This window comes from Aythya marila, assembly GCF_965140915.1.
Source record: "Aythya marila genome assembly, chromosome: 6".
Classification (NCBI taxonomy): domain Eukaryota; kingdom Metazoa; phylum Chordata; class Aves; order Anseriformes; family Anatidae; genus Aythya; species Aythya marila.
In genome coordinates this window covers 3,554,909-3,580,034 of record NC_139047.1, presented here as the reverse complement: position 1 = coordinate 3,580,034, position 25,126 = coordinate 3,554,909, and the positions used below count along the sequence as shown (strand labels likewise).

General features: G+C 47.5%; 1 protein-coding gene across 1 annotated transcript; it reads left to right on the top strand.

The window, feature by feature from the left end:
• The first annotated feature begins 5,783 nt into the window (after positions 1-5,783).
• On the top strand, positions 5,784-17,682 carry NABP1 (nucleic acid binding protein 1). The gene is made up of 6 exons (XM_082763061.1): positions 5,784-6,090; positions 6,289-6,427; positions 9,313-9,384; positions 10,656-10,728; positions 10,977-11,043; positions 12,435-17,682. Exons 1-6 carry the CDS (start codon positions 6,000-6,002, stop codon positions 12,617-12,619), a joined length of 627 nt encoding a protein of 208 aa, XP_082619187.1. The 5' UTR covers positions 5,784-5,999; the 3' UTR covers positions 12,620-17,682.
• Positions 17,683-25,126: the final 7,444 nt, after the last annotated feature.

Genomic DNA, 25,126 nt, shown 5'->3' with positions numbered 1-25,126 from the left:
CAGGGCACACCTCAGCCTTTGCCAACAGCTGCTTTTCTCACAAACTAGCTGTGAGAATGAAAGGTATTGAATTTCAGGCTGCACAAATTAATGTCAGAAAGCCCAGCGAAGGCAGGGGTGTTCGCAACGTGCGTCTTTCACATGGCATCTGGTGATGCCTGGGATCAGACTTATTCAGGGGATTATTGGAGTGTGTGATTGTGGCTTTCCCATCTCTTAATGCTGTATCACGGCAACTGCAGCTCGGTCAGATGAGACTGATGACTAAATAAACGTGTGGATAATGAAGAGGGTGGCGTGCCTCCTGATGACCCTACAGGAAGTGAACACCCCGGGCAGAATGGGAGACTTTCCACGGGCACGTGCAGGGGCCTGTAAGGACCTTCCCAGTCGGTCTCCATGGGTGAGAGCACATGGGAGAGGTGGCCTGACTTTACCCAGAGCTGTAAAATGCTTTGAAGATACCACAGGAGAACGCTTTGCATCAGGGAGTGAAGCATATTCCCACTGCTCTGGTGGTGAAATCTTTTTCCTCGTTTGCTATTTGCTTCTTTTGGGAAGAAGCAGCAAGCGCTGTGATACAGTGGGGGAACTGCAGGTTTCACTCCCCAGCCTAACGTGTCCCACACTGAGAAGGCACTCGCTTCTCTTACTGCCTTAATATCTCCCCACCTGTTAACCAGGAATAATATTCAGTAACCTGCAACCATTTCAAGAGGTTAAATTGATATATTATTGATACCATGCCTGGATTCTGCCCAGTGGGAGATGCTACGTAGCTACAAAATATGATTAATTTCGTCAGTACTGTGAGATGAGTAAACTGTTCTTCTAGGACTTCATTTTAGTTTACCTCATACGTTAACAATACATGAGACAGTAGTCTTAGCACGCAGGAATGAAGATGACACTCAAAAGAAAAATAATGTGTGGAGCAAACCTGTCCTGTAACTTACGGCAACAACGCTTGGTGCAGGACAAATCAGAGAACCCAGCAGGAGGAAAGCCACTGCTGTAGAAGGAGTAAGAGAAAATGTTGGCAATAAACGTGTATTGGCTTTAATCTTTCACGCTGAAGCCAGGGTATAGAAGCAAGACAAAGAGATGAAAGATTCTGATTACCCTGAAGCCTTCTTTGTCTGCAACAAACCAGCACGGCAAGAACCCTGCTCTGTGTTCACGGTCACCTGCCCAGCAAAAGCTCGGCCAGTTAACCATTCCTGGAGCCTTCTACAAGTTGCCTTCACGTGTTGCCGCTTTAGGAGCATCCCCTTCTTTCGCTGTGGGCATCGCCATTACTTCAGCCTGGGATTCAAGGTGCCAGACACAGGCCAATATCCGCATACAGTAGAGGTGACTTACTTAAAACAGTTGGACTCAAGTTCTTCCTTTATACTTACAAAAAAACAAATAAACAAACAAACAAACAAAAAAACCTTGAAATATCTTAATACAAAATATGTGTCCTGTACATTAAGATTTCAGTATTATATGTGAAAAATCTAGCTTGAGTGGAGAACTTAATGAAACTATGGCATTGCTAGATAATGTAACTGAAAATTGATCAACCTCGAGAAATTTTTGAACGTTTGAATTTTAAGCTTAATTCCAATAATTAATTACCTTTTTATTTCAGAAAAAAAAAAAAAAAGTATTTTATTGTCTTCTGCAATACCACCATGCAGTAAACGTGAAAGTCTCAGAAATGTTTAACTACAACCTCAGCAGGAAGAAGTGTCCTTGGCACCAGTGTCTTTGTGGTTACAAAGAGAAAAAATTAGTCCACAAATTAATCAAATTTTTAGTCAAAAGCACCAGGAAGGGAACGGTGTGACTTGCTGCACAACACACAGACAGTATCTGCTATTTTAATGTCACTCACTTCTGTTACTGGTTGAGGAGATGCAGCAGAAGAGAAGCGATCGCTGTTTCATGGCAAGAGGTTTTACAAAAGCAGAAATGCTCCAAATTGGTAAATCCATTGCCACACAAGCCGGGACAATGTTGGATGCCTTGGGATTTGCCGACCAGCAAGGAATCGAGCCCCTCTTTCCTTAAGTGAAGCTGCAGTCACTGAGACGTCTGATGTGGCTTTTGAACCAAGCCTGGGCAAAAGCCACGTTGCTGATGAGGTGATGCCACCTCCAGCCGCGTTGCTTTGCCTGGAGGAGCTCCCAGGGACTGCAGCAAGACCTAAATCGGGCCTCTGAATGCTAACCTGCTGGTAGGCGTGTGGTGCCAGGGGGAAAGGAACCGGCTGCTTTGTGGCTGATAACATGAGGCTGCAATCTGGTGTCCTGCTGGGTTTCTGTGGCATCACGTGGAGCCAGGGCCAGCAGCTCGGCTGTGTGACCCGCCCAAGCTGCAGTGAAATGGTTCCCAAAAACCTGTTATCGCTGTGAGTGAGGCTTTATTTATTTATTTTAATACCCTGTGTGAAGATATCCCGGACTGGCTTGGCTTGTTTCAAACGGGACCTTCCCAGAGGTGCTGAGCAGAGCTGACTGCTCACGGTACCCGTGCACTTCATGCACACGGGTGGCTTTCAGGAGGAGCTGTTTCCTTCCTTACCCCCGCTGGGCAGGATTGTTGGTGTTACACGTGCTCATAAAACGGAGGGGGGAACGTAAAAGCTGCAGTACAAAACCCCTTTGAGCTGCCAGTGGCGCTCGAAATGTGCTGCACTGGCAGGCCTGATGCCCGAGGCGAGCAAATGGGGAGGAGGGGGGGGGGGAATCCCCATTAAAAAATATCCAAACCAAATTAAATCTTCAAAGCCTCCTTCCTGGACATAAATCCCTTGTTGTTGTTTTTTTTTTGGTTTCCTTTGAAGGTCATCATTAGATGATGCAAGTCCAAGGCTGAACTTCCAGCCCATTAGGCTCTGTGGAGCCGGCTGGCAGCAGGGTGGTGCGGTGGGTCTGCAGGGCAGAGCAGAGCACTGAAAGCCTCCCGGGGCTGCCAGAGCCAAGAGGTAGGCTCTGAGAGGTGCTCCAGGGCTCCTGGGGCGGCCACGGAGGGTGTCCTGGGAGGACTCACGCAGGAATCCCCCCTGGCAGGGACTGGCCCTGCAGAAGGCGTCCATAAAGCTTTTTGAAATGTTGACTGATTGGCCAGCCAGCCGTGACAGCAGGGCTGGTTTAAGGGCTCTCAGCACGTCTTTAGTGGAAAGCTGATAGCTATTTTCTCTAGATAAAAAAGGAGGTGCTGCATGTGCTTGGGTGGGTGGCTGTGACCGGTGTCCTTGTGGACACAGTGGGGTTATTCTGGCACGGCCGCAGTGCAGAAGTGCTAATCTCCCCCAACTGCACTTATTAAACCACTCAAGTGAAGACCCCTCTGATGGAAGGAGCAAGGCTGTGAGGTCTGTTTTTTGCTGTAAGACTCACTGGAGATCCAAGAAACAGCAATTGTGAATGTTAGGGGGCTTTAAGCCCATAAAACTTTGGGTCTTGTCACTCACAGGTCTTTCAGATCTCCAGCTGAAAAGATAGGACTAGCTTCTACGCTCCCCGTCGCTATGGGGGAAATTTAAACCCATATTCCTCTGGGATGTCCTCAGGGAAATCATGACCCTGAAGGCCAAATACCGTGCGCTCAGGAGATACTGAAGGCACCCAACTGCTGTTTCCCGGAGTCACCAAGACACCAGAGTCTGCTGCCAGCTTGTTAAATGGGCGTGCTTCAGGGAGCTGAAGTGTAATCAATGTTAGAAAAACAGCTGACTGAATCTGTAGCTTTACTTAGGAGCTTGTCAAAGGTAAGGTAATGGCCTAGTAAAACTTGGTGAAAGGTGGCATTTTGGGGCCTCTGTATATTTTTAATCTCTACGTGCAATAAAGCACTAAGCATCACCTCTTGCTTTTGCTGGCAGATTTCTTGCAGGAAGACCTACTTGGGGACTCCAGTAGCTCTGAATACCAATCAACTGAAAGGAAGCGGGGAGTTTGGACCAATTTCTCTGCTGGCATAACTCCATTAAAGCCAGAGGGTGAAATCACAGTCCTGTTGAGATGCATGGGATTTTTGCCAGATACATGACTGCTGAGAACTCTTTTAATAACTCAACCCTGATTTTGCTTTGGACTGAAACCTCCCTGTGAATCTTAGCCTACAAACACTCCTATCTTGCACGCAGAAGAATGTTCTGCAGCAAGCAAATGAGCTTGGAAGAGGATTCAGCTTCATCACTGGAACCCTGCTGTAGAATTCATTGCAGGCAAAATTTGACTTGTGTGGGGACGGCACTGGCTGGGTGGCACACATATTCAAGACCCTCCGTGATGGAAAGGCTCCTGCTTTGGCTGCAGTCACATACTTTACCAGATACCCCGTGAAGGGCACAAGCACCGTTTTGGTGCTGCCTCTTTGGCATGACCCACTCGTGCAGTCAGAGCTCATTAACATTTTTAAGACCAGCTTATTGCAGGAGTCCTAGATACTGACAATACATCTCTCTCTTCTCCCATCCCGTTGTATAGTGCTGTCATGGCTTCTGGGCTTCTTTTTTGGCCAACTTGTTGTTCCTGAGTATTTGGGAGTCTTCTGGAGGGTCTTGTGCCTGAAGATACACCTCATCAGCGCCTTCTGTGCTCATGCCGTTTGCGGAAGGCTGACGACATCTCCAGTAAGGAGGTCAGAAAGCTGGTGCTTCCACTGCCGGCAGATGCGACTAGGTAGCCTTATCGTCCTAAGGTTAAAAAAGAAGCAGGAAAAATGACACTAAGAAAATAAATAAATAAATAAATAAATAATTCTGGTTTCTTTAAACATCATAAAGAAGCAGTGGTTTGCTTTGCGGGTCACCTTCATGGCAAATGGGAATCATTCAATCACCGCCAGATAATATCAAAGTCATTCTCAGGGGCTGGCAATTGGAATGACAATTGAAAAAAATATGAGTTAAGATTTTAAATGTCTCTTTGTGAGACAAACAGAGCAAAATTGTTCATCAGGGCAAGAACAGACACTGTAAATACTGTCTTAAAGTGGATCTGAAAGGAATGTATATCTCCTTGACAGATAAGAGATGGCCAGTTCTGTCTTCCCAACTTAGCCGCAGCCCCTTACGGATACAGAAAGAGTTTGTGCCCTTGTTTTCCTACTTTATGCACCAAGCTTAGCAGAGCTCTGGGTCTCTTTTGGCATTTGAGAAGCCAGATAGGAAAATTTCCATGGAATCAGAGTTGTTGGAGTTGGCAGGGACCCCTTGCATCGCCCAGGCCAGCCCTCCTTGGGCAGGGCGAGCTGGAGCGGGTTGCCAAGGAGCATCTCCAGCTGAGCTTCGCGTGTCTCTGCAGATGGGCACTCAGCAACCCCTCTGGGCAACCCCACACAGTTTTGGGCAACCCTCGGCGTAAAAATGAATACCAAAACGATGGATTTTGATGTCATGATGTATTTTGTGTTTTGATTTTGTATTTTTGTGTCATGATGTGACTTGTATTTCGATGTCATGACGTGATTTGTATTACTGTGTTACAAGCAGACCTCCAAAGAGCCCGAAGCGTTCTGTTTTTAAGCACCGCGTCCAGCACAATTCGCCTCAAGCCCCCCGCCGCCATCATGGCGCCCCCCCCTTCCTTCCCCCCCCCCCCCCACCCCGCGCAGCAGCAAATGGCGGCGGCGCGGCCCAATGGCGCTGCTCCGCGTGCCGCGGACGGTTCCATCGCGCTCCCCCCCCCTTCTCCTGCCCCCCCTCCCGGCGCCTGGCGTGGTAGCGGCCGGGCGCTATAAAAGGGGGCGCGGAGCACATGCTCGCCTCAGTGCCGGCGGCAGCGGGCGGCGGGCGGGTGGCGCTGCCGCGTCTGGGGAGGAGAGGGGGCGGTGGGCGGCGGGGGAGCGCCCCCCGGTCAGCGAGCGGCCCTCGGTGCCCGTGTCCCCGTCCCCGTGTGAGGGCTGCCGGCGCCCCGACCCCTGCCCGGCCCTGCGCTGCCGCTGCCCCGCGGGATGCGGGCTCGGCCCGCCCCGCCGGCCCCGTCCCCCCCGCCGGCCGCAGCATGAGCGCGGCGAGCGACGCGTACCTCTTCATAAAAGACATAAAACCCGGACTGAAAAACCTAAATGTCGTCTTTATTGTGCTGGAGATCGGTAAGTGGCGCCCGGCGCGCCGCCCCGCACACGCCCCGGGCTGCCCACGCGTGTCCCGGGGGGGCTGGGGGGGGCCCGGGGCCGTGTGTGGGAGCCGGGCCCCCCCCCAGGGCCGTGCCCGAGGCCCAGCCGTGGTGCCGGGGGGGCTGTGCAGCCTCCCAGCCCTGCTCCCAGCCCGGCTGTGCTTCCCCCCCGCAGGGCGAGTCACCAAGACGAAGGACGGGCACGAGGTGAGGTCGTGCAAGGTGGCCGACAAGACGGGCAGCATCACCATCTCCGTCTGGGACGAGATCGGCGGCCTCATCCAGCCCGGGGACATCATCCGCCTGACCAAAGGGTGCGTAGGGGCCTGGGGGGCCGCTGCCCGGCAGCACGGACCCCCCCCACGGGCCGTCACCCCCCGTCCTGGGGAGCTCTGTGGCACGCAAGCCGAGGTTTTGGGGTGGAAAGACACAGATGACACAGCTTGCCCTGTTTGGACCGGCTCCTTGCTCTGGAGGCAGCTCCCTGAGGTCACTTGCCAAATTCAAGCAGGCTCCTCTGCCCCAGAGCATGCCTCGTGCAAACGTGTGCTCTGGTAGGTGTGTAGGAAGGGCTCGTGCTTGTAATGAGGAGCTGGTGTTTCAGAGGCTTAGTTTGGCTTTAAAAAAGCTCCTTAGGAGACGGCTCCTCTGTAGGAGGGGGGAATGTGCAACAGTCACTCCTCATCTGTAAATCAAGCAGGGCAGTGAAAAGCATGTTCTTTTTTTAATAGCTAGTCCTTTACTCTAGCAGTCAGCTCCTTAATGAAAGGAGGGAATAATTAATGTCCCTGCAACACAGGAAAGTTGCTTTTGATTGCAGTGGATTTAACTGAAATGACAGGCAGAGGGGAGCCTTCTCAAATTCACTGTAGAAATTCATACTAGGGCTACGCTGTAGAGTTTCATTAAGTGCAGTTGGGTTTATCAGAGAGAGCCAGTTTAACTTAAAAAAACAACCACATCATGTTTCTTAGCTGAGAGAAAATACACTAGCTTAACACAGAGTTTAAAAATACTTTTCCATGGTACTTTGTCGGTGATAGTTGATTTCATGTGAGTTCATGTCAGTTTACACTTCAAGGTGTATTGCTCTGGCCTACAGCCCTGCAGGAGATGGTGCTACAACAAGCACAGGTCCTTTTAATTTGTGTCTATGAAGAACTAGGTAAAAGGTGACTCAGTGGAGCTGCTAACTGAGCTCTTGTAGTGGTTCATTCGAGTGTAATTCCTGCTTTTGGAGTGAAATCGGATGACCCTTGCTACCAAGACTACAGCTGCTTCCTCCTATGCAAATATCTTTCGCTGTGAAGCAGGCTGACTCCTCCGAGGGAGGAGGTTTTGGGGAAGCCTGCTTGCGTGGAGAACACGTGGAGCGCTGAAACATGCAGAACGAAAGCAGGGCTCTGGGCCAGCACAAGGCCTTGTGTGGAGCTGGCGTTGAAACAAACTGTGATACTCCTCAGCAGCCGTGCTGCGCTCTGCTCTGCGGCTGCCTGACTGTGGCTGCTTTGTTAGTTTGGTGCTACCAAAGGGAGGGTTGTGCCATCGCCGTGTCAGAAGCAGAGCTTGGCTCGTATGAATTAAATCGAGGAGCTGACACCAGGATTTGAGGGTGGCCAAGTCATGCCTTCGTTTCTGTGAATTACAGACTTGCTTAGGACTGTGTAATGGCAAAAGCTAAGTCTGTTCTGCTTGGGCTCTTCTATTAAGAAAATGCCCTCACACAGGGTTCTCTGAGCACAAATCTAAAATTTAACTCAGGATTGAAGGTGGGATGTTGCCTTGGAAAGGCAGGTAGATCTTGACGTTTTCTGGTAGGTTATTCTGACTTTCCAGTGCCTACTCTTGCAAGCAGTAAAGCGTAGTTAGGTCCTTTGTGTAATTACCCCGTTCTGTTAAATTTCAAGCCATTAGATGCATTCCTCCTCAAAAGCAGATGCTTGCTGACTTTTGTCATGGGCTGACTAACTCATTTACAGGAAGCTGCTGCAGTTACGAGCTTGGAATTTAGAAATACTGAGTTCAGTGTGTTACAACCAGCTCCTTCTGAAGCAAAAACAAATGCCCACATACCTGGAATAACTTTGTGCTGGAGATTATCATGATTTGCTGGGTCTTGTCCCAGTAAACAAATGCTCTGCATCTCTCTCTCGTTCCTGCTTTCCTCGGTGCTCTGCCACGAGACTGTCCAGCTAGCTCGTTACCAAGGGCTAAGCATAGAGGGGATCATCTTTAGAGTGGGAGGTGGCATTGAGGTGAAGAGCATTAATCTTGCTTCGGGATGGAAAACTGAGATGTGCTCAGTGATAAGGCAAAGGGCAAGAGAAGGGCTTGTTATCTGCATTTCATAGAGACCTGGAGCACGAGGAAGTGGTGACTCGTCGAGGTTATTGGTGACTCCTGACAGTGGAATGTCTGGGCTCCTGCTTCCTTTGCAGGATCAACACGCCCATGTTCCTGTTAGCTCCCTCTCACTGCATCTGCACTCCCAGTGTGCGTTTTGCAACACTTCTCTTACGTGATGCTCTTCCATGGAGGGAAAACTCCGTGGAAGGCTTCGTATAACTCAAATTCCAGTGCCTGGAGAAAAAGAACCACCATAAAGAGTGAGAGTGCCCTCGTGCTCTGCCTTGTGAGTGTTTCTGCAATCCAGAAATGATATTTCTGATGTCGCTTGGGACGCAGTGGTCAAACTTGTACCTTGAAAAAAACAAAACCAAAAAGCAAACGTGGTAAGGACCTGTTCTAAAAAAGCCAGCACTTCCTATTACACACACTCTGTAGCAGTATCCTTCAGTGAACAAAGAGAACTCCTCCTGGCTGCTGCTGGGAGCGTGGTAAGCCCCAGACCTGAGAGGTGTAGCTGTGGTACCGTGGGTACTGCTGTTGGCAAAGTGCCTTTCTTCCGCAGGAGGAGTTGCAAGGTTTGCTCCAGCCAGGGAAGGAGCATCAGATCTCAGAATACCTGGCTGGTTTCCTGGAATTCCCAAAGGGTTCAGCCAAGCTTCCAATACCTTTTGCTGGAAGTAAAACATGGGAATCTGTAATCTAATGCACTAAAGCTGCACTTGAGATCCCTGGGAGTTTGTTTTTAGCCCATTGATTCTGATAGGGAGTATTCTTTAACCTTTGAAGATGGCGTGTTTCTGCTTGCTTTTCATTCTCTAAGACTGATTTTTCTTCTCCTTGCTTTGGCCAGGTATGCCTCTCTGTGGAAAGGATGCCTGACGCTTTACACAGGGCGAGGAGGCGAGCTGCATAAAATTGGGGAGTAAGTATCGCCTGCGTATGCTTGTGGTGTTCTGTCCTGCTCTCAGCAGAGCATCGCGGTAAGTACAGGCCGGGGTGGCTCCCATTAGACAGAAGCTGGGTCAGCAAAAAGGTGCTGATGGGCTGTGGATAGGCACTGTGCAGACACCTGTGACGTGAGTTCCCACACGGTGTGGCAATGAGCTCCAGTCCCCCCAGGATTTTAGTCATATCGAGGTAAATCAGCCTCTGTCACGGCACAGGCCTGGATTAGCTGGAGGTGCTGGTGGGGAAGTGGGTAAATGATGAGGAGAGTAAGCAGTCTGCACTGCTTGCTTAGACCTCAGGTTGAATAACCACTTCGGTGGAAACCCGGTGTCTGTCTCATGCTTGAGAGACAACCAGTGTAAAGAAGACAAAGGCAGCTTCAGTGAATCATATCTAAACAGAAGCAAGCCTCATTAAACCTCCTTTAAACTGCCCACAGAGCGAGGCGGTGACTTTTCTTGACTAAGAACAAGCATGAGTAACATACTTGACAGGCAACAGGGGAAGCAGCAACCTTTTTCTAACCAGAAGAGAATTTCCACTTCCCACAGTGCTGTAAGAGGCCTCGTAGTCATGAGGGAAGCAGTGCTGTGGGGTGGCCCCTTAACATGGTTCAAAGATGCCCTGTGCTCAGCTGGATTTTAAGGGATGACCACGTTTTCTTTGGTGCTAAGTCATTGCTACTTCCATGTGGTTGGTCGGTGGGCCTGTTCCCCAGGACTCCCTGGAAGCACAACAGGATGCTTTGAATTTCATCCCTCGTTTCATGCTCCTCTGTGCTATGGTAATGGAGCTGGCTGTAGCATGGGGAGTGTGTGGGAGTATTTGTTTTCCCTCGAGATCTAACGCAGCTGTAACTGGGAGCAGGCTGGGTGACTCTGTGCCTCACCCGACCTTGTGAGTGGGTGCTGGATGAGATTGTGTAGATGGGAGAGGCCGAGGGAGCTCTTTTATTACTTCTTGTTTTCTTTAGACCATTTTATCTGCTAGAGTAGACGTGTACTTGCCTCTGCTTGGCTGAAATAGCCTCACCTGGATGAAGTGACAGCTTTACCACAAGCCTATACAGGGATTAAAAAGCTAGCAAGGCCTTTTAGTACCTACAGATACTTTCCGAAGGTGTGGGCTCTGGGTTAGTGACTCCTTGGTGGTGGGATACATGCAGAATGTACATTCCTGGAGTTGCAGAGCTGAGATCTTCACGCACGGCTCTAGAACTTCATCATCATACTGATTTCTTCTCAGGTTCTGCATGGTGTACTCCGAAGTGCCAAACTTCAGTGAGCCCAACTCAGAACACATTGGACAGAACAAACTGGTATGTTAAACTTGTCTGAGACTTCAGCTATAAAGTGCTCTTTGTTCTGAATACTTCACACTAGGCCGTGATAAGATAAGGCCCGTCTGGAAAAAGGGATTTGAAATGATACAGAAATAAAAGCAAATAATTAGCGTAGCAAATAAATTCTATGTAGAGCTGCAATAAGAACACAGGAGAAAAATCCCTTTCTGTGGATATTTGCAACTTCTTTCTGACCCATGTCTCTTTTTCACATTTCTCTGAAGGCACAAGGTGAACAGAATAATAGTTCTGCATCAAGTAATATGGGTTCTTGTACATTCGGGCCACTGGGTAAGTCTCTTTCATTTTGTGGAGGTGAAAGTGTAAGAAACAGTTAATGGGAATGAAAAGAAATTTGTCTTAAATAAGATAAATTTTAACACTGTGGGGTACAAGCCTACTCTGAAAAGGGTTTTCACTTGGGGGCATGAATCTGCAAGCAGAAACACGAACGTTTCCTGGATAATGGTTTCAGGTTTTGTCCCCAAGAAGAGGAAGAAAAATATTCATAGTGTCTGTGTCATGTAAAAAGACTTGAGTAATCCTAGGTTGCTCTGATGCTTTCAAAGAGTTCTTGCAACACTTGAAATTCTGTTTATAAAGTGGTGTTGCAGGAGCCATTTATTTTTTAAACCACCTGAGACCTTGGTCTTAAAAATGCCTTCTTTAATCTCGCCTGTTACCATGGCTTTTCTGCCAGGTTAGCTCCTCAAAATAGATAGAAGTGGAGGTAATCTGAATTCTAATATCTGACCTGACTGCATGGCTCTGTGATATCCTATTTAAGCTTTAATGTTTAATAAGAAGTTGCTTCAAAGGCTTGAGTGGGTGTAAGCTCAGAGGGAGCCTTACTTGTGGCCTGCCTACACAATGCCCAGCCCCAGTGCCTGGTGTTTTGCAGCTGAGTTTTGCTGGTGGATGGCAGCGAACTGATAAACTGATACGTGACGTGCTGCTGGAAAGCTCCATGTCACTTCAGTTCAGTGATGGTTCCTCTTCAGCAACACGATGATCGCTTCTCCTTTTAATAAGGAGCCCTCTGTGTTCCTTTGAGAATAGAGCAAAGGAATTTTGAGCAAAAACTTGCTCAAAGAGTTCTGCCTTTCCTTTTCTGGGGTGAGGCGAGTGGGCTTTTAGCCCAGCGGGTGTGCAGGCACCTCCTCAGTGTCCCGGTGGTGGGTTTTGGGCAGCTTTGTTTCTGCTGACCTCACGTTCATGAGGGCTTAGCACTAGAGGACTTGCCTCACAAGTGACTGGGCCTCACAAGACAGCTTTCCATTTCTGCCTGCTCGCAGGGAAAGATGCAATAAGCCACGTGCAGCTTGATTGTCTTTTGCTCGTTTCTACTTGACTTCTGCCCTGCATATTTCTGGAACGTCCTGGTGGTGTGACCTACGAGCTAGAGCATGTTCCTGAAAGCATCAGTCTGTTTTTATGAGACTCCTGTCTCTCCTGCGCAGGGAATTAGCGCGCAACTCCCTGTGGCCCTTCTTGTTTTTGTTGGAGGTGGGGGGAAGGGATTGGGGGAGCAGCAGGTAAGCTGCAGCTGGGGTCTTGGGAATGCCAGAGGGACTTTTTCTAGTGCTCAGGGTTTGCTGATGGCTCCATGTTGTTAAACGTGGGTAGGGAAGCGGCGATCTCATTCAATGGAACTTGTGATGACCTCTTTTCTGTCTTTTTAGGAAACGGTTTACAAACTGGACCTGAATCAAGTGGATTCCCATTTACGTATAATCATGGCCACTCTTATGCAGGTAGTGGGAGAGGCAATGGACGAGGACCTGTAAATCCAGCAGCAAACAGTGTTCAGCCTCTTCCCCCTGCTGTCAGTAACGGGAGGGACCCACGCAGAGCCTATAAAAGATGACTATGCCAAATGTGGTTGTACAGCTTGCTTAAACTCTACACTCTACTTGAACACTTATTGCACTTTTATTTATGGTTAACTGTGAACCAGTTTGTCCTTTGTTTTTTTTACCTTTTGGTCTATGGAGCAAACGATGTGATCTTTTGTTTTGCTTAGGGAAGCACAGTGAGTCTTCCCCGTAAATTAAAGGGGTAGAGGGAGAAGGCGGATACAAGGACATAAGGGTAATGGTTTGAAGAGCCTCAGTTAAAACTCAGTGCTATTTGCTAAATGGAAGAGAATTTCAGTTACATGTGTGTATTTTTCTGTTTCTGTTGGTCAGCCATATAGCCTTAAAAGGTCCGTGATGTCCTGTGTGCACATAACGGTGACTCCCCATTAGTGTTGGTGGGAGCTCCTCGTACTGGAAGAGAAATGAGGGAGAAGGGCAAAGCAGCCTTAGTGAGCTAGGTGTGCTTGGAATGAATAGAGCTTGTGAAAGCAATAAGTGCAAGGAAACGGTGGTGCCAGCACTTTGTGGTGTCTCCTAAATCAGAGAATGAATAACCCAGAGAAAAGTCAAAGACCTGGTGAGCACGTTGAAGCTTGACTTCTGATTCCACAAATCTGTATGCTATTTTAAAGACTCATTCTTCATCATGCCACTTCCAGAGAAGGCATATGCTATTTAAAGAAAAATTCTCCATAATCCACCATTATCAGTGTCAAGGAAAGCAACTTTTTTTTTTTTTGCCTTGGGTAAAAGCCTGGATGCCCATTCTTGCTTTGCATAGAATGTGAAAGGAAGATCTAAATTCAGAGAGCATTGGAGAACACTGTTAGTAGCAGTAAAAGCTCACAGTTACTTTACAGGACTCTGAATCTCCAGGAAAGAATGAGTTTCACAAACTGTTCTCAAATGCTGCATTACATCTCTCTTTAATGAGGCTGAGTACTTTTCCTTCCTTCATTCACTTTTCCAAACAAATTCTGTATTAGATCAAGTTGTATGTTGGGATTGCAGAGGTACTGGCCAAGAACACAGCTGCAGTTTTGGTGCTGCTAAGCTTTCCTTCCTCTGTTTTATATGGAGTACAAATTATCCCTTACAGAACTTAACCCTCACCCCACTCTCCCTTGGGGGAAGCTGTTTTTGTTTTTTTTTTTTTTTTTTCTCCTGAGATTACAAATGCCTTGACCCTAGGAAGCTGCCCAGTGCCATATTTCAGATCAGGTTTAAGAAACAACATTGAAGCTGAGGTGTCATACTGGATTCATCTGTTTAACTCTTCTTTATAGCTGACCTCTCAAATAAAAATTGCACTAACTATTTCAAAAACAAATCTAACTTTCTTTCTGTCAAGCCATAAAGACTTCATGACAAAAGGCTGTCTCTGAATTGCAAGTTGTCTCTGTTATTCATGTTGTTTGAAGCTACCCCAAGTTACTGATGTTTACAAGTTACATTTGATATTTGTTTGGTGCTCTTATCACCATTTGTTGACAGCTGCCTCTAAGGGGCAAGTTCCTTGCTTAATCTGAAATACCAGAATGTCTTTAAAAGTGGGCAGCAGCAGTGACAAATACCTGAAGGAAGCTTTAGGGAGACCTGTATGCTGTTTGCCTCCGATTTGGTGAAGTGCTACCCTGATGTCTGTTGCCAAAATCTGTCCTGCACACAAAAGAGTGGCGTGCCTCCTGAGGTCACTCGCTGGTGCTGCTAGGGAGAGCAGTGCGAACTTGCAAAGCACGCAGTGAGATCTGAGGAAGTGCTGTAAGGTGATGTGTAACTCAGGGACTTTACATTGCTCACGTATTTAGAAGTCATCCGTAGAGTCTAGATGTATAGGCCTTTCATGTGGTGTTGCATTGCGATGTTGGACGTGCTTGTGAGAAGGGATCCAAGAGGACTTCCAACCCTGTGATGTACAGGTGACATGATCCGGAGGTAACTGAGCTGTAAGTATGGTGTGGGAGCCATAAAGGTAGCGAGTGAAGAGGTGAAGTGGTGGCATGGTGGTGACTTTGTACTCGTTGGGGTGTCTCAGAAGTGCTGGTGGTCTAGGTTTCTCTACCATAATAAAGAAGGTTGAAATAATGAGGAACCTGGTTTCAGTGTATGCAGAGGTACCTGGTGTTTGCAGCTCTATGCATCTGGGCTTTTATTAAGCTAATAAATTAAGTTGTTCACGTTCAAAATTGACGATTGCTGCTGATAAATGTCAAAATCGAACTGTTTGCTGTCAAGTGGATGACTGACTTTCAGTTGGGAGGAAAAAAAGCACAAGAGGCCGGTCTCCGTGTTCTCAAGGTTAGTAGCATTCCTGCCTTCATCTTTCTGATGTGAAACTATTCCAGTTTATTAACAAACTTTTACTTCTTTGCAGGGGAAATCTGTGCCCTGAAAAGTCACATGGACTTAAAATCAATGTAATAGCAACTTTCCAAGGTTCCTCTGAGCTTCCCGTGAACCTAAGACAAGGAAGTTATTTCCCTCAGAGGTGTCAGTGTCAAGATAGTGAGCTCTCAACTTGGCAGAGGAGTCTGGGAGCCTGCCTTACATCTGGATCCTACCACCTCAGTGTATGGAGGCTTTGCACAGGAACGTTTCCCCACGTAAACAAGCAGTGGTCATGAGTTCCTCACACTACAAGCGGCTTCACAGGGCCCAGGGGCTAGGTCATCACGCAGTCTTTTTACACCTATCTGTGGAGGACACCAGAGGTGGGATTTTTGTGAGGGTAGTTTCAGCCCTCACACAGACCACTGAAGGAGGAAGCTGGAAGCTGCCCACTTCCCCAAACAGCCTTCTGCTGTGCGGCTGAGCAGTCCTGATGCACTTGGGGCCACCACACACCCAGCCTGTGTCCCATTATGGTGCCATTCTCCTCTTAAGTCCCCATAAGGGACTTCAGCAGTGTAGCAGTGGGGAGTTCTGTTGCTTATCTGCTGAAGTCCCCCGTGTGCTGCTTTAGTCCTTCCTCGGCCCCAATCCCCTTCATGCTCAAAGTGGAAAAACAGTCCTATATTGCCAAGCAGTGCCCGACCCTGCATGTGCAACCTACAGCCCCAGTGAGAGGGGGAAGGTGATGTGAGGAACATGGGGGTGCTGGAGCAGGGCACGTGGTGGCATAATCACAGCTCTCATGAGACACCTGAATAGCTTTGGCCTTACAGGCCTCAGTGTGTAGGCCTGTTTTGCTAATGGCCTGACTGCACCCTTCCTGTAGGGATCTTTAATGTCCCTGCCCCCCAGACAAGGGGTTATTATCTGTTTCATAAATACACTTTGTACTGGCAGCTCCCAAAGTGCTTGCTAGAACTGGGAACTGGTCAAAGCGAGGGGTTTCCAGGCATTTCTGGGGCAGCTTTGCTGGGCCGCTGCGTGGCCTGTGTGTTCTCAGCGGCCTGGGGATTTCCTTGCTCCTCTTTCACATAGGTAGCTTTGCCCTTCTTCTTTTTCCCTAAACTTTGAACCAAGCAAGTCTTGGTGCAGCCTGGCAGTGTTTTCCAGGGGGACCTGTGGAGGTGTGTGGCTCTGCCCGTGCAGGTCTGGCCAGTGGCTGGCTCTTGGCTGGTTTCGGGAGTTTCTGCCCTTAGCCCAGCACCAGCGTGCTACCGAGGAGACTGCGGGGCTGGGACTCCTCGTGGTGAGGCTCTGTTAAGGAGCACAGGAGCAGCAATGGTTTCAGTTTAACCCAGATGCTCCCCCTGCTGTGCTCTTCTGCTGGGTGAGCCCTGCCCTTGCTACCAGGGGCACAGGGTGCCAGCAGACCCCCGGCCAGCACCCTGCGTGCCCGCCTTGGTGGTTGTGCTCAGAAGGAAGCATGGGAGCCCTCACGGTGCTGGTTCCACCCCCGTTTCTTTTTTTCTGGTTACTTTTGCAGTGGAGGATGTGATAAGCCTAGTAAGGGGCAACTGCCTGACAATCTCTTCAAGAATTCAACCAGAGATGCACTTTCTGGCTTGAGCCTTAATCACCTTACTGACCCCCTTGCTCTCATCCAGGGAATCTGAAGTTGTTGCGGCCCTTTGTAGGGATTATGCTTTTTGATCTGAGATGGGTGTTTGTATATGAATATTTTTATATGTATATACACAGCATCTTGCAATTGGGATGGAGAAAATAATCCTAAAAAACCCTGTTTACTAAACTACAGAGGATGGACTTCAGAGGGATTCGAAACTAAATGTGGAAGTTACTAAGGGGAAGAGTTAAGGACTTCATTTAGCTTTTTCATTTCTCTAAATAACTATTTTTTTTTTATTTCCTCAGGAAGAAAGTAATGTAGATATAGGAGCTTCATCTAAAGCCACCTCCCAGCTGATAAACAGGCTCTGGGTTGCACGTTTCCTAGGGAGCAAGATTAGGGACGGAGTAAAACATCAGGATTTATCAGAGAAAGAAAATTCTTGTGTGCTGTAAACGCACGTTCAGAGCTAGCTGCTTCCCATGAGAGCTGAAATGGGACGAGATCTGCTCTGCAGAGGGAGAACCCAAGGCAGTGCAGTCCCTCCACTGCTGACTAGCTACCACATATTAGGTAACTAGCACATAAAAGACAAAATCAGCTTAGTAAATCATTAACCAGGACCCTCTAGGAGTGCGGCTGCATGTTGCGTGACCCCATGGGGGTGGCTGGGAGTTCCCTCTGAATTTAAGCATGGTTTGCAGTAGGTCCTGTGCAGGCAGCGGGTTCCCATCTGTGAAACCAGGGGTGGTTGGGCTGACCTGCTGGAAGCTGAACTCACTGGTGCAGAGGCTGAACACAGTAGAAAAGCTGAAAGCCACAACCAGCGTGTAGGGTTTTATTTCTAAATCAAGACAAGTTTAGAAACACAGGTGAAGCTTGCGTTTTCCATACCCCCCTCCCCCCCAGCCCTGCCAGGTGGGAAGTGCAGCTCTTAGCATCTGATCTGCTGCACCTGGTGCTTCTGCTCCACTCGGCTCTTCTGTGCCAGGGCAGGCGTGGGCTGATGCTCTCAGGCACATTCATGCCTGCTTGGAAAACCAGGATAGCCTGGAGATGCTGGGAGAAGCTCTGTGGCAGGAGGGCTGGTGACTTCTCCAGCCTGTACTGCAGGTAAATGTTTAAAACATCGAGCAAATGCTGCCAGGGGTGGCTTGGGGGTGGGGGAGTTGATTTTGGCACAGGGCAAGCGGGAGGATGTATTAAATGGTCTACTGTAGCCCTCTCCACCGTTATGTTCTATGATTTATGCATTAGTTTCATTTTTGTAATTTCCTCCTTCACAGGTTGATTAATACTAAATTTAATTTTCTGTAATCAACTTGAGCATGTAACTTGGAGAGATGAGGTTTAGGCTGATTGCAGTAAAAATCTACCTAGCTCAAATAAAGCAAAACTATTTTTATCTGTAAATTATGCAATGTTTTCAGGGAGCTCTGCAGCCTACTTATATTTAACCTTTGAATGGAGTACTCTATTATTTCAGATCAACTACTGCAAACTTTGTAAATAGTTTTTTTTTTTTTTTAATTATGAGAGAGCCACCTGCATGCCATCCACCAAATTATTAGCAAGGCAGAGAAGGATAACCAAGACTGCTGTCAGACTTCAGCTGAATGTGAAAAACATTTAAATGCCAAGAACAGTGGTTGCCAAGAAATAACTTTAAACACCAGGTGCTGGAGGAACAAATTAATATGACTTATTTTTAGAAATAGCAGGTCGAGGCCTGATGCAGGCATTTCCATGTACAGCAGCAGCGCTTTAGTCCATGCAGTAGGACTAGCAAAATCAACGCAACCTTCTCTTAAAAATAAAAAAGAAATAGATGCAATTTAATTAAAAGCTTTAATTAGGGAGGGAAAGAGAAGCTGATGCCCTCTCTGTTATTTGCAAGACTCCACTGAGCTGCTCCTGTGCTGTTGCTTATTGGAATTGCCTGTGATGTGGCTTAGGATGACCTTGAAGTAAGGAAGCCCTGTGCAAAAGCCATTTTTGAAATCTTTGCCTCAGCACTTGCAATCGAGTTTCATTTTGGCTGTGCTTTACCGCTGGCAGGGCCCATTGCTAGGGACAGTGAGCCTAAATGTTCTTGCTGAGCTTATTTCCTGCAGTAGTGCAGGGCATCGGAGGTAATTTCTAGAGGAAGCAGGACCCAAAATGTAAGTATGTAAGTATCACGAAGCCGCTAAGAAGGCTGTGTCAACTTTGGCAAATTGCTGCAATTAGCTTCCCATAGCTTTTTTTAGCAAAGTGGATTTGCAGAAGCCTTCTGGGGCACTTCATCAGTGTTTCAGCTGAAGACACAAGTTACAAAAACCTGTGTCTTTCTAGTGGATGCGTATGGCTGGAAGGGGTGTTGGGAAAAAGAGATGCGTTGTTAAGCTACTCTGTCGCACGTCTGGGGACAATTTAATGACCGGTAGTATCTGTAATGATTGTGGCTTGTTGTGGATGTGCTTCAGCAGTCCGTTTTCACTGGGCAGAGTTTTCATTTTGTGTGTGTGTGTGACAGGGGAAGACATTTTTCTATGGCTTTGGAAGTTTGATGACCGAAGCTGACAAATTGCAGTTGTTACCGCAGGCTGCAACTTCAGCCCAGGTGTTGCTGTGCCCCCCAAGGAACTGATTTAAGGGATCGGGACAATGTGTACAGGGATTGGGATGAAGTGTTTAGCCTGGGATCAGAAGTACCAGCATCCCAGAGGATGCTGCCTGTCGTTAGGGTGCTCTGTAAGTGGTGCATGGGAGGAGGTGTCCCTGTGACTGTATTTTTAGAGACTGCAGGTGTTTCCTGTTCCTCCAAAGACGCTTGGTTCACCCCATCCCAGGGCGTGAGGACGTTGTGATTTTGTTTTCTTCTTGTGCTTCTGTTGGTGTTTCAAGGGAACTTGCAAGAACCCCACTGTGCAGCTGTTTCTTCTCTGCCTGCCCCCTCTTTCATCTGTCCTGAGAAGGTCTGTGCTAGCAGCAGTGACGGGTGCTCACCTGCGGTCCTGCAGGATCTTCGTCTGTTTCTTGCTTATCTTCTGCCTCGTGGCCTTGCCCTGCCACCAACACCCAATTTCTTTCGTATAATTCACATCTGTCTTGTATGCATTTAGTTATTTGGTGTTTGACAGGTCTGTCTCTTATTATTCCTGCTGGTTCTGGCTCCCTTCTCTCTTACAAAACAAAATGGCGGCGATGCCGGCTCCGCCTCTTCAGCCTCCATCATGAGGGCTGCCCGGGCATGGTGGCTCCCTCAGCAGCCTCGATGCCGGCCAAAAAGCCCTGCCCGCCTCCATCCCCTGCTCTGCTGCGGGTTGTGTCTGCCCTGGAGCCAATCTCCTCGGCAAGTGGAGCCCCCCGTTTTTTTCCTGAAGTACGCGTGACATTGTGTGCCGTCCAGCAGCGCTGCCCAGCCGCTGAGCCCTCTGGGGCTTGGGGACGCATCTCGTGCATCCTCGTAACAAGTCATTCACGACTCCCCGGGCACCGGGCTTCAAGCTCAGCCTTCGAGAAGACTTTGGTAAAGAAGAAAGGATTGTTTTTTTCCTGACAGCTGCAAATGAAAAATCTTTTCACTTGGGAGTTGCGGGTCATATTTATGGAAATGTGGAGAGCACTTGCAATATTTATAGTGGTTACAGAAGCGATTGAATCTATCTTTTATTGATACGTATTTACATGCCCACAAAAATCCTATTGCGTAGTATTTGAGAGAATTTTATTTAGATTTAGTATTTTGAAGTAATTTTTTAGCGCTTCTTTATTATCCGCGGAGTGCAAGATTCAATATTTCAAGTCCAACTGTCACCAAACAGCCAGAGGTTTTTAAAAGATTTTTATTTTACATAAAGATAAATGTTGAAGACACATTTTTCAGAGGCACCATCTGTTCCATGTTGACCTTAATTTTCTGGATGAGTGCTTTTCCTCAAATGCTTTAAGTCTCGTCTACATTTCATTTGGTTGGGAGTGTTTAGGTTATTTGTTGAACAGGAAATCAGATATTCAGCATGCAAACACACCATTACATTGCAAATTGTTCCCTTTGTATAATTTAGCAAACTGCTTGGTAAATAATTCTGCAGAGTTGCGGGTAGAGCTGCCTGACATGTGGCAGGTCAGCCCCTGGTGGAAGTGGGTTTCTCTGAGTGCCACCGCCATGCCTGGTGCTGGGAGCTGGGCTGCAGGATGCCAAATGACAACTGGTGGTGCCAACGGTGTGTAAATGTCTTTATCCCTCTTTCTTTAGGTGTCTTTAGGGGTGAGGATAGGATAAGGGCTTGTTGGTTGGCTTTGTGGCCCTGGCAGGGCTTGCTGTTCAGGCTGTCTGCACAGCAGTACTTGATTCTAGCAGAGGGAGGTCACTGAAGCAGCTGTGTCTGGCACACATCATTTCTGCAGGGCAGTATTGCCAGCCACCTCCCTTTCTTCCTTCATGTCCTTTTGCTCTCACATCTTCAGCTGCAATAGGCTTACAGATGAATTCTGGCTTCTTTGCCTCCAGCCTTGCTCTGTGGCTTGTCTGACAAGCTCCCTAGTGTTATTGATGCAGATTGCCAAAATGGGGCTCCTGAACCCCAACCTAACCCTGCCTTCAACTGTGGGGAGAGGAAAAATACCAAGTTGTCTACCTCCTTACTAGTTCCTTCCTGCTTTCCTTCCCCATAAGATAAAACATAAAAGCCGTAACACAACTCTAGGTGGATGCTGTCTCTATTGATAGGTGGTTGATTTGGACTAAGGCTGGCCTGCAGCAGCAATTATTTCAGTGACAAAATGTGTGCTTGGCAGGGGCGGTAATGTCTTTGTGGTTTTGGGTTGTGCGTGGCATTGTAATCCCGCCCGCATGTTTCTTCTCCTAATGTAGGAGATCCTCTCACCCTTTCTGTGCTACAACATCTATAGTCATAACATGGACAGGATATTGAGTTGTTTTTTTTCTTTAGAAATGGATTTGGAAATAAAACTAATGGTGTGGTAGAAAAAGTGATAGAAATTATTATTAGTATTATTTTATGCTTCAAGAAAATCCCAGAGGGGAATGCTACGAGGACCATGCTCTTCTGAATCAACCAGCTGGTTTCCCTATAGCTCTGCTGCAGGAGTGCCTAGTAAAGCCCATTTCATCATGATACTGAGATTTTGGGGAAAATGACTAAACAAGTATCTAAGTATCAAGACTGTGGTGTTTCTGAATGCCAAAACTTATGGGGGAGACACACTGGCACGGTGAGGTGGTGGCTGGTGCTTTGGTCGCCAGCCTGGCTCTGTTGGGCAACACCCATTGCGACAGCAAGTTTTGAAGGAAGTGCTGGAGAGGGAGGGAGGTGCTGGGCTGTAAAGTAATGAAATGCAGAGCAGCTAAATTTTGTCTCTTGCGGTAATCTCTAGCATCTAGATTTCTGGCTCTATGCAAGGATAGGAAAGGTTGGTGTTTGAGAAAAGCTAACGATGCTCTCCCCCTACCACCGAAACAGATACCTTCCTGCTCTTTGAAGAACTGAGAAGTCTTGCAAATGGGAAATGTGAGTGGGTTTGGTCATTTCGGCCTTGCTTTGAGGTGGTGATTTATAAAACATGTCGAATTGCAGGCCTGTAAATGGGTGAAGAATAACTCAGCAGGAGAGTGTCAAAACTGTCCCTTGCGCCTTTGGGGTTGGCCCTTTCAAAAGGCAGGATGTCTTGCTTAACTGCTGGAAGGTCAGATTTAATTATTATTGCAGCTAATCTCAGTTTGATTTTTTTTTTTTTTCCCCCTTTTAATCCTGTCAGCAGTGGCAGAAACAGCTGTTAAAGGAGGCTCACTGGGCCTCCCTCCTGCTCTGAGGCAGAGGTGAGCAGTCAGGCAGGGGCTAACAAACACAGCATTGGGCTGGTGGACCTCAAATCCAGCCTCTGCCTGGGATGGCTTCAAACATTGGCCTTTGTCAAGAAGTTGGACATCTGTCCTTCACCAACCTAGGTAAATGTCTGGGGTTTGAGCAGCAGCTTTAGCTAATGACAGAGATTGCTGCCATACTGCCTTTAGTGTGTGGTGTCCGGACACGTTGCAGCCTCATGTTCCTGCTCACGCTACCCTTCCTAGCTGGATTAGCAGGGCTGGGGCATTTTGGGTTTATAATTTTGGGTTCCAAACAAAATGTGAAACCAGGACAGAGCCTGAATCTGAAGTAAGAGGCTGTTGGGAGACTACAACATTGGTGGAGTAAGAGAGCGAACAAAACCTGCCCTTTTCAAGATATATCTACATTAAAAACAATGTTTCTTCCTCTTCAGCAGAGAAATGTTTAGTTTTACAAAAGAACAACACGTTTGTTTCCATGCATCTGCCTTTCCTCAGTGTCTTAAGAAAATACCTAACTTTGGTAGCATCATCATAGAATAAGTGTTTTAAAACCATTTGGGGTACGTTCATTATGTTTCTGCAGCAAGAAGCCTGTTACACGTTGTGCAGATAATTCTGTGGAGACAAAGCAGCCAACTTCTGTGTGATTTACAGGAGGTATCCTACAAGCGCTGCCTTTGCTTTGGCATGGTCACATCTGCACAGCAGGACTGAGTGTGTTTAAGATGACCAGAAGTATTCTGACCTGCTGGATTGCAAGCTAAATAGTTATATGGTTTCTATAGCAATAGAGGTCATTATTTGGAAGAGCACAGCTTTCCTAAGTTGGAAAGAGGGGGCTGAAAGCAAAATGCTTATCCGTGTGAATGCCTGAACTGCCATGAGATGACGATAGATACAACATCTGTTGCCAGTCTAAGGGGCTAGGGGAGGAAGCTGCTTTCTGCTGGCACGCAGGAGAGGTCCCTGCTTAAAATAATAAAAGCAACTCCATTCCCCCAACCCTTCAAACCTCAGCTCCATGTTTTTGCACTGCTAGTACTTTTAGGGTTGTATTGAGATGAAATCCCAAACCCTGTGGTTGCTGGTTGTCCAGGTCTCGTGCGTGATGCTACGACAGCTGCCCTCCTTGCTGGGCTTCTTCTGCTGTGTTAAAACCCGAGCTTCAAAGCAGTGGCCTGGGCTTGGGAGGAGGATGTCCATAGCAGAAGCCAGGTGGATTTCAAGAACCATATTCAAATTCAGGAAAAAACTGCAATCGCTGTTTTGTTTGAAGCTGTAGCTCTCACAGAGCATGCTCCACTTGGAGGAAATTGCAACAAATGCGCGTGTTGAAAAGCAGAACATCGTTTTGCCTTATTAGATTAGTAAGTTTAGATTAATAACTAATTAATATAGCTACACCTAAATACTGAGTTAGCTACAGCTGAGAAGGAATTTATTTTTCCTGAAATATTTTATTTTTGTGTCTGCTGGAATGAACAGGTTCTCAGGGTGCTCCCTCCTTTCATCCAGAGTTACTCACCAGGAGTTGGATGTTGTGGTGATGCAGGCTGCTGCTGTGCCATAAGCTCTTTCTTCCCTCGCCTGGGTGGCATTAGCACTTGGGGCCCTTCAGCTGAAATCTGAACGAGAAAAGGATGTGCCTTTGGCTGGTCTCAGTGAGATCAAAGAGCATGGTGTTACAGTTGGAAGCCGAGTGTAGTCGTAAACATCATTTACTGCTTCATCTGAATGCAGACAAATAGTTTTCCCACTTGCTTATGAAAATAACATCGTTTACTCGCCATCTGTTTATTCTACACTATATATACCTCTTCCTTCCAAGACAAAGTGAAGATCTTCTGATTAGCAGCTACAGTAAAATGCGGCTGATTTATTGGAGAGCGCTGCTTTTTGCCAAGTACGCTGCAGTAACAAAAGTACTGTTTGTTATGACATTGTACTGAGTCACTTGTTGATGCTATTTGAGGGAGAGAATGTAGTTAAGAAACTGGAACAGGATGTTCATTTTATTTCAGTACTTGTAATCCTGAGTCAGCCCTGATAGCTGATGAAATACAGAAACTCACATTTTCAGCAGGGCTTCTCTTAACATAATTTTGGGATGCCGTAAGTTGATACAGGGTGGAAAAATACACAAAGCTGATTTTATGCAGAGAGCTGTGTTTTAGTTGTCACTCTCTGCTGGAGCGCACTTAGATTTTGTACATCTGTGGCACTTTGCCGTGTCTTTAAATGTTCTGCCGGTGGGCTGAAACACGAGCTGGTGCCTCCAGCACACAGGGCTATGCAGGTGTTTGGATTTTGAGGACACCGTCTCAAATATGTGGTTTCTGGCTGTTTATGGAGATCACCAAGGTTGCTTCTTGGCTGCTCCTGCTGGCTGCTCGTGACCTGCTCCTGCAGCAAATGTGGGAAGTCCTGGGTTGTCCGGCTGCATGCCCGTGGAGCAAAGGGAAAAGGTCCAATTCAAGTGTTAAGTGCAGTTTTGGAGATAATCTTATCCGAGCCCATTAACCTGCAGGAGTATGATTAAGGTGCCTATTGGATTAGTACGAACCATCACACGTGCAGTGCTATTTCCTGTGTGAATTCAATAATGCTGCTGAGATCCTGAAGCCGAGCCTCTTTCCTCATCGGGGCCCAGAGACCTTTCAAAATAATTTGCATGCATTGCTTCAGCTTCACTTCAGGGTGGCAGGCAGCAAATCTTTAAAA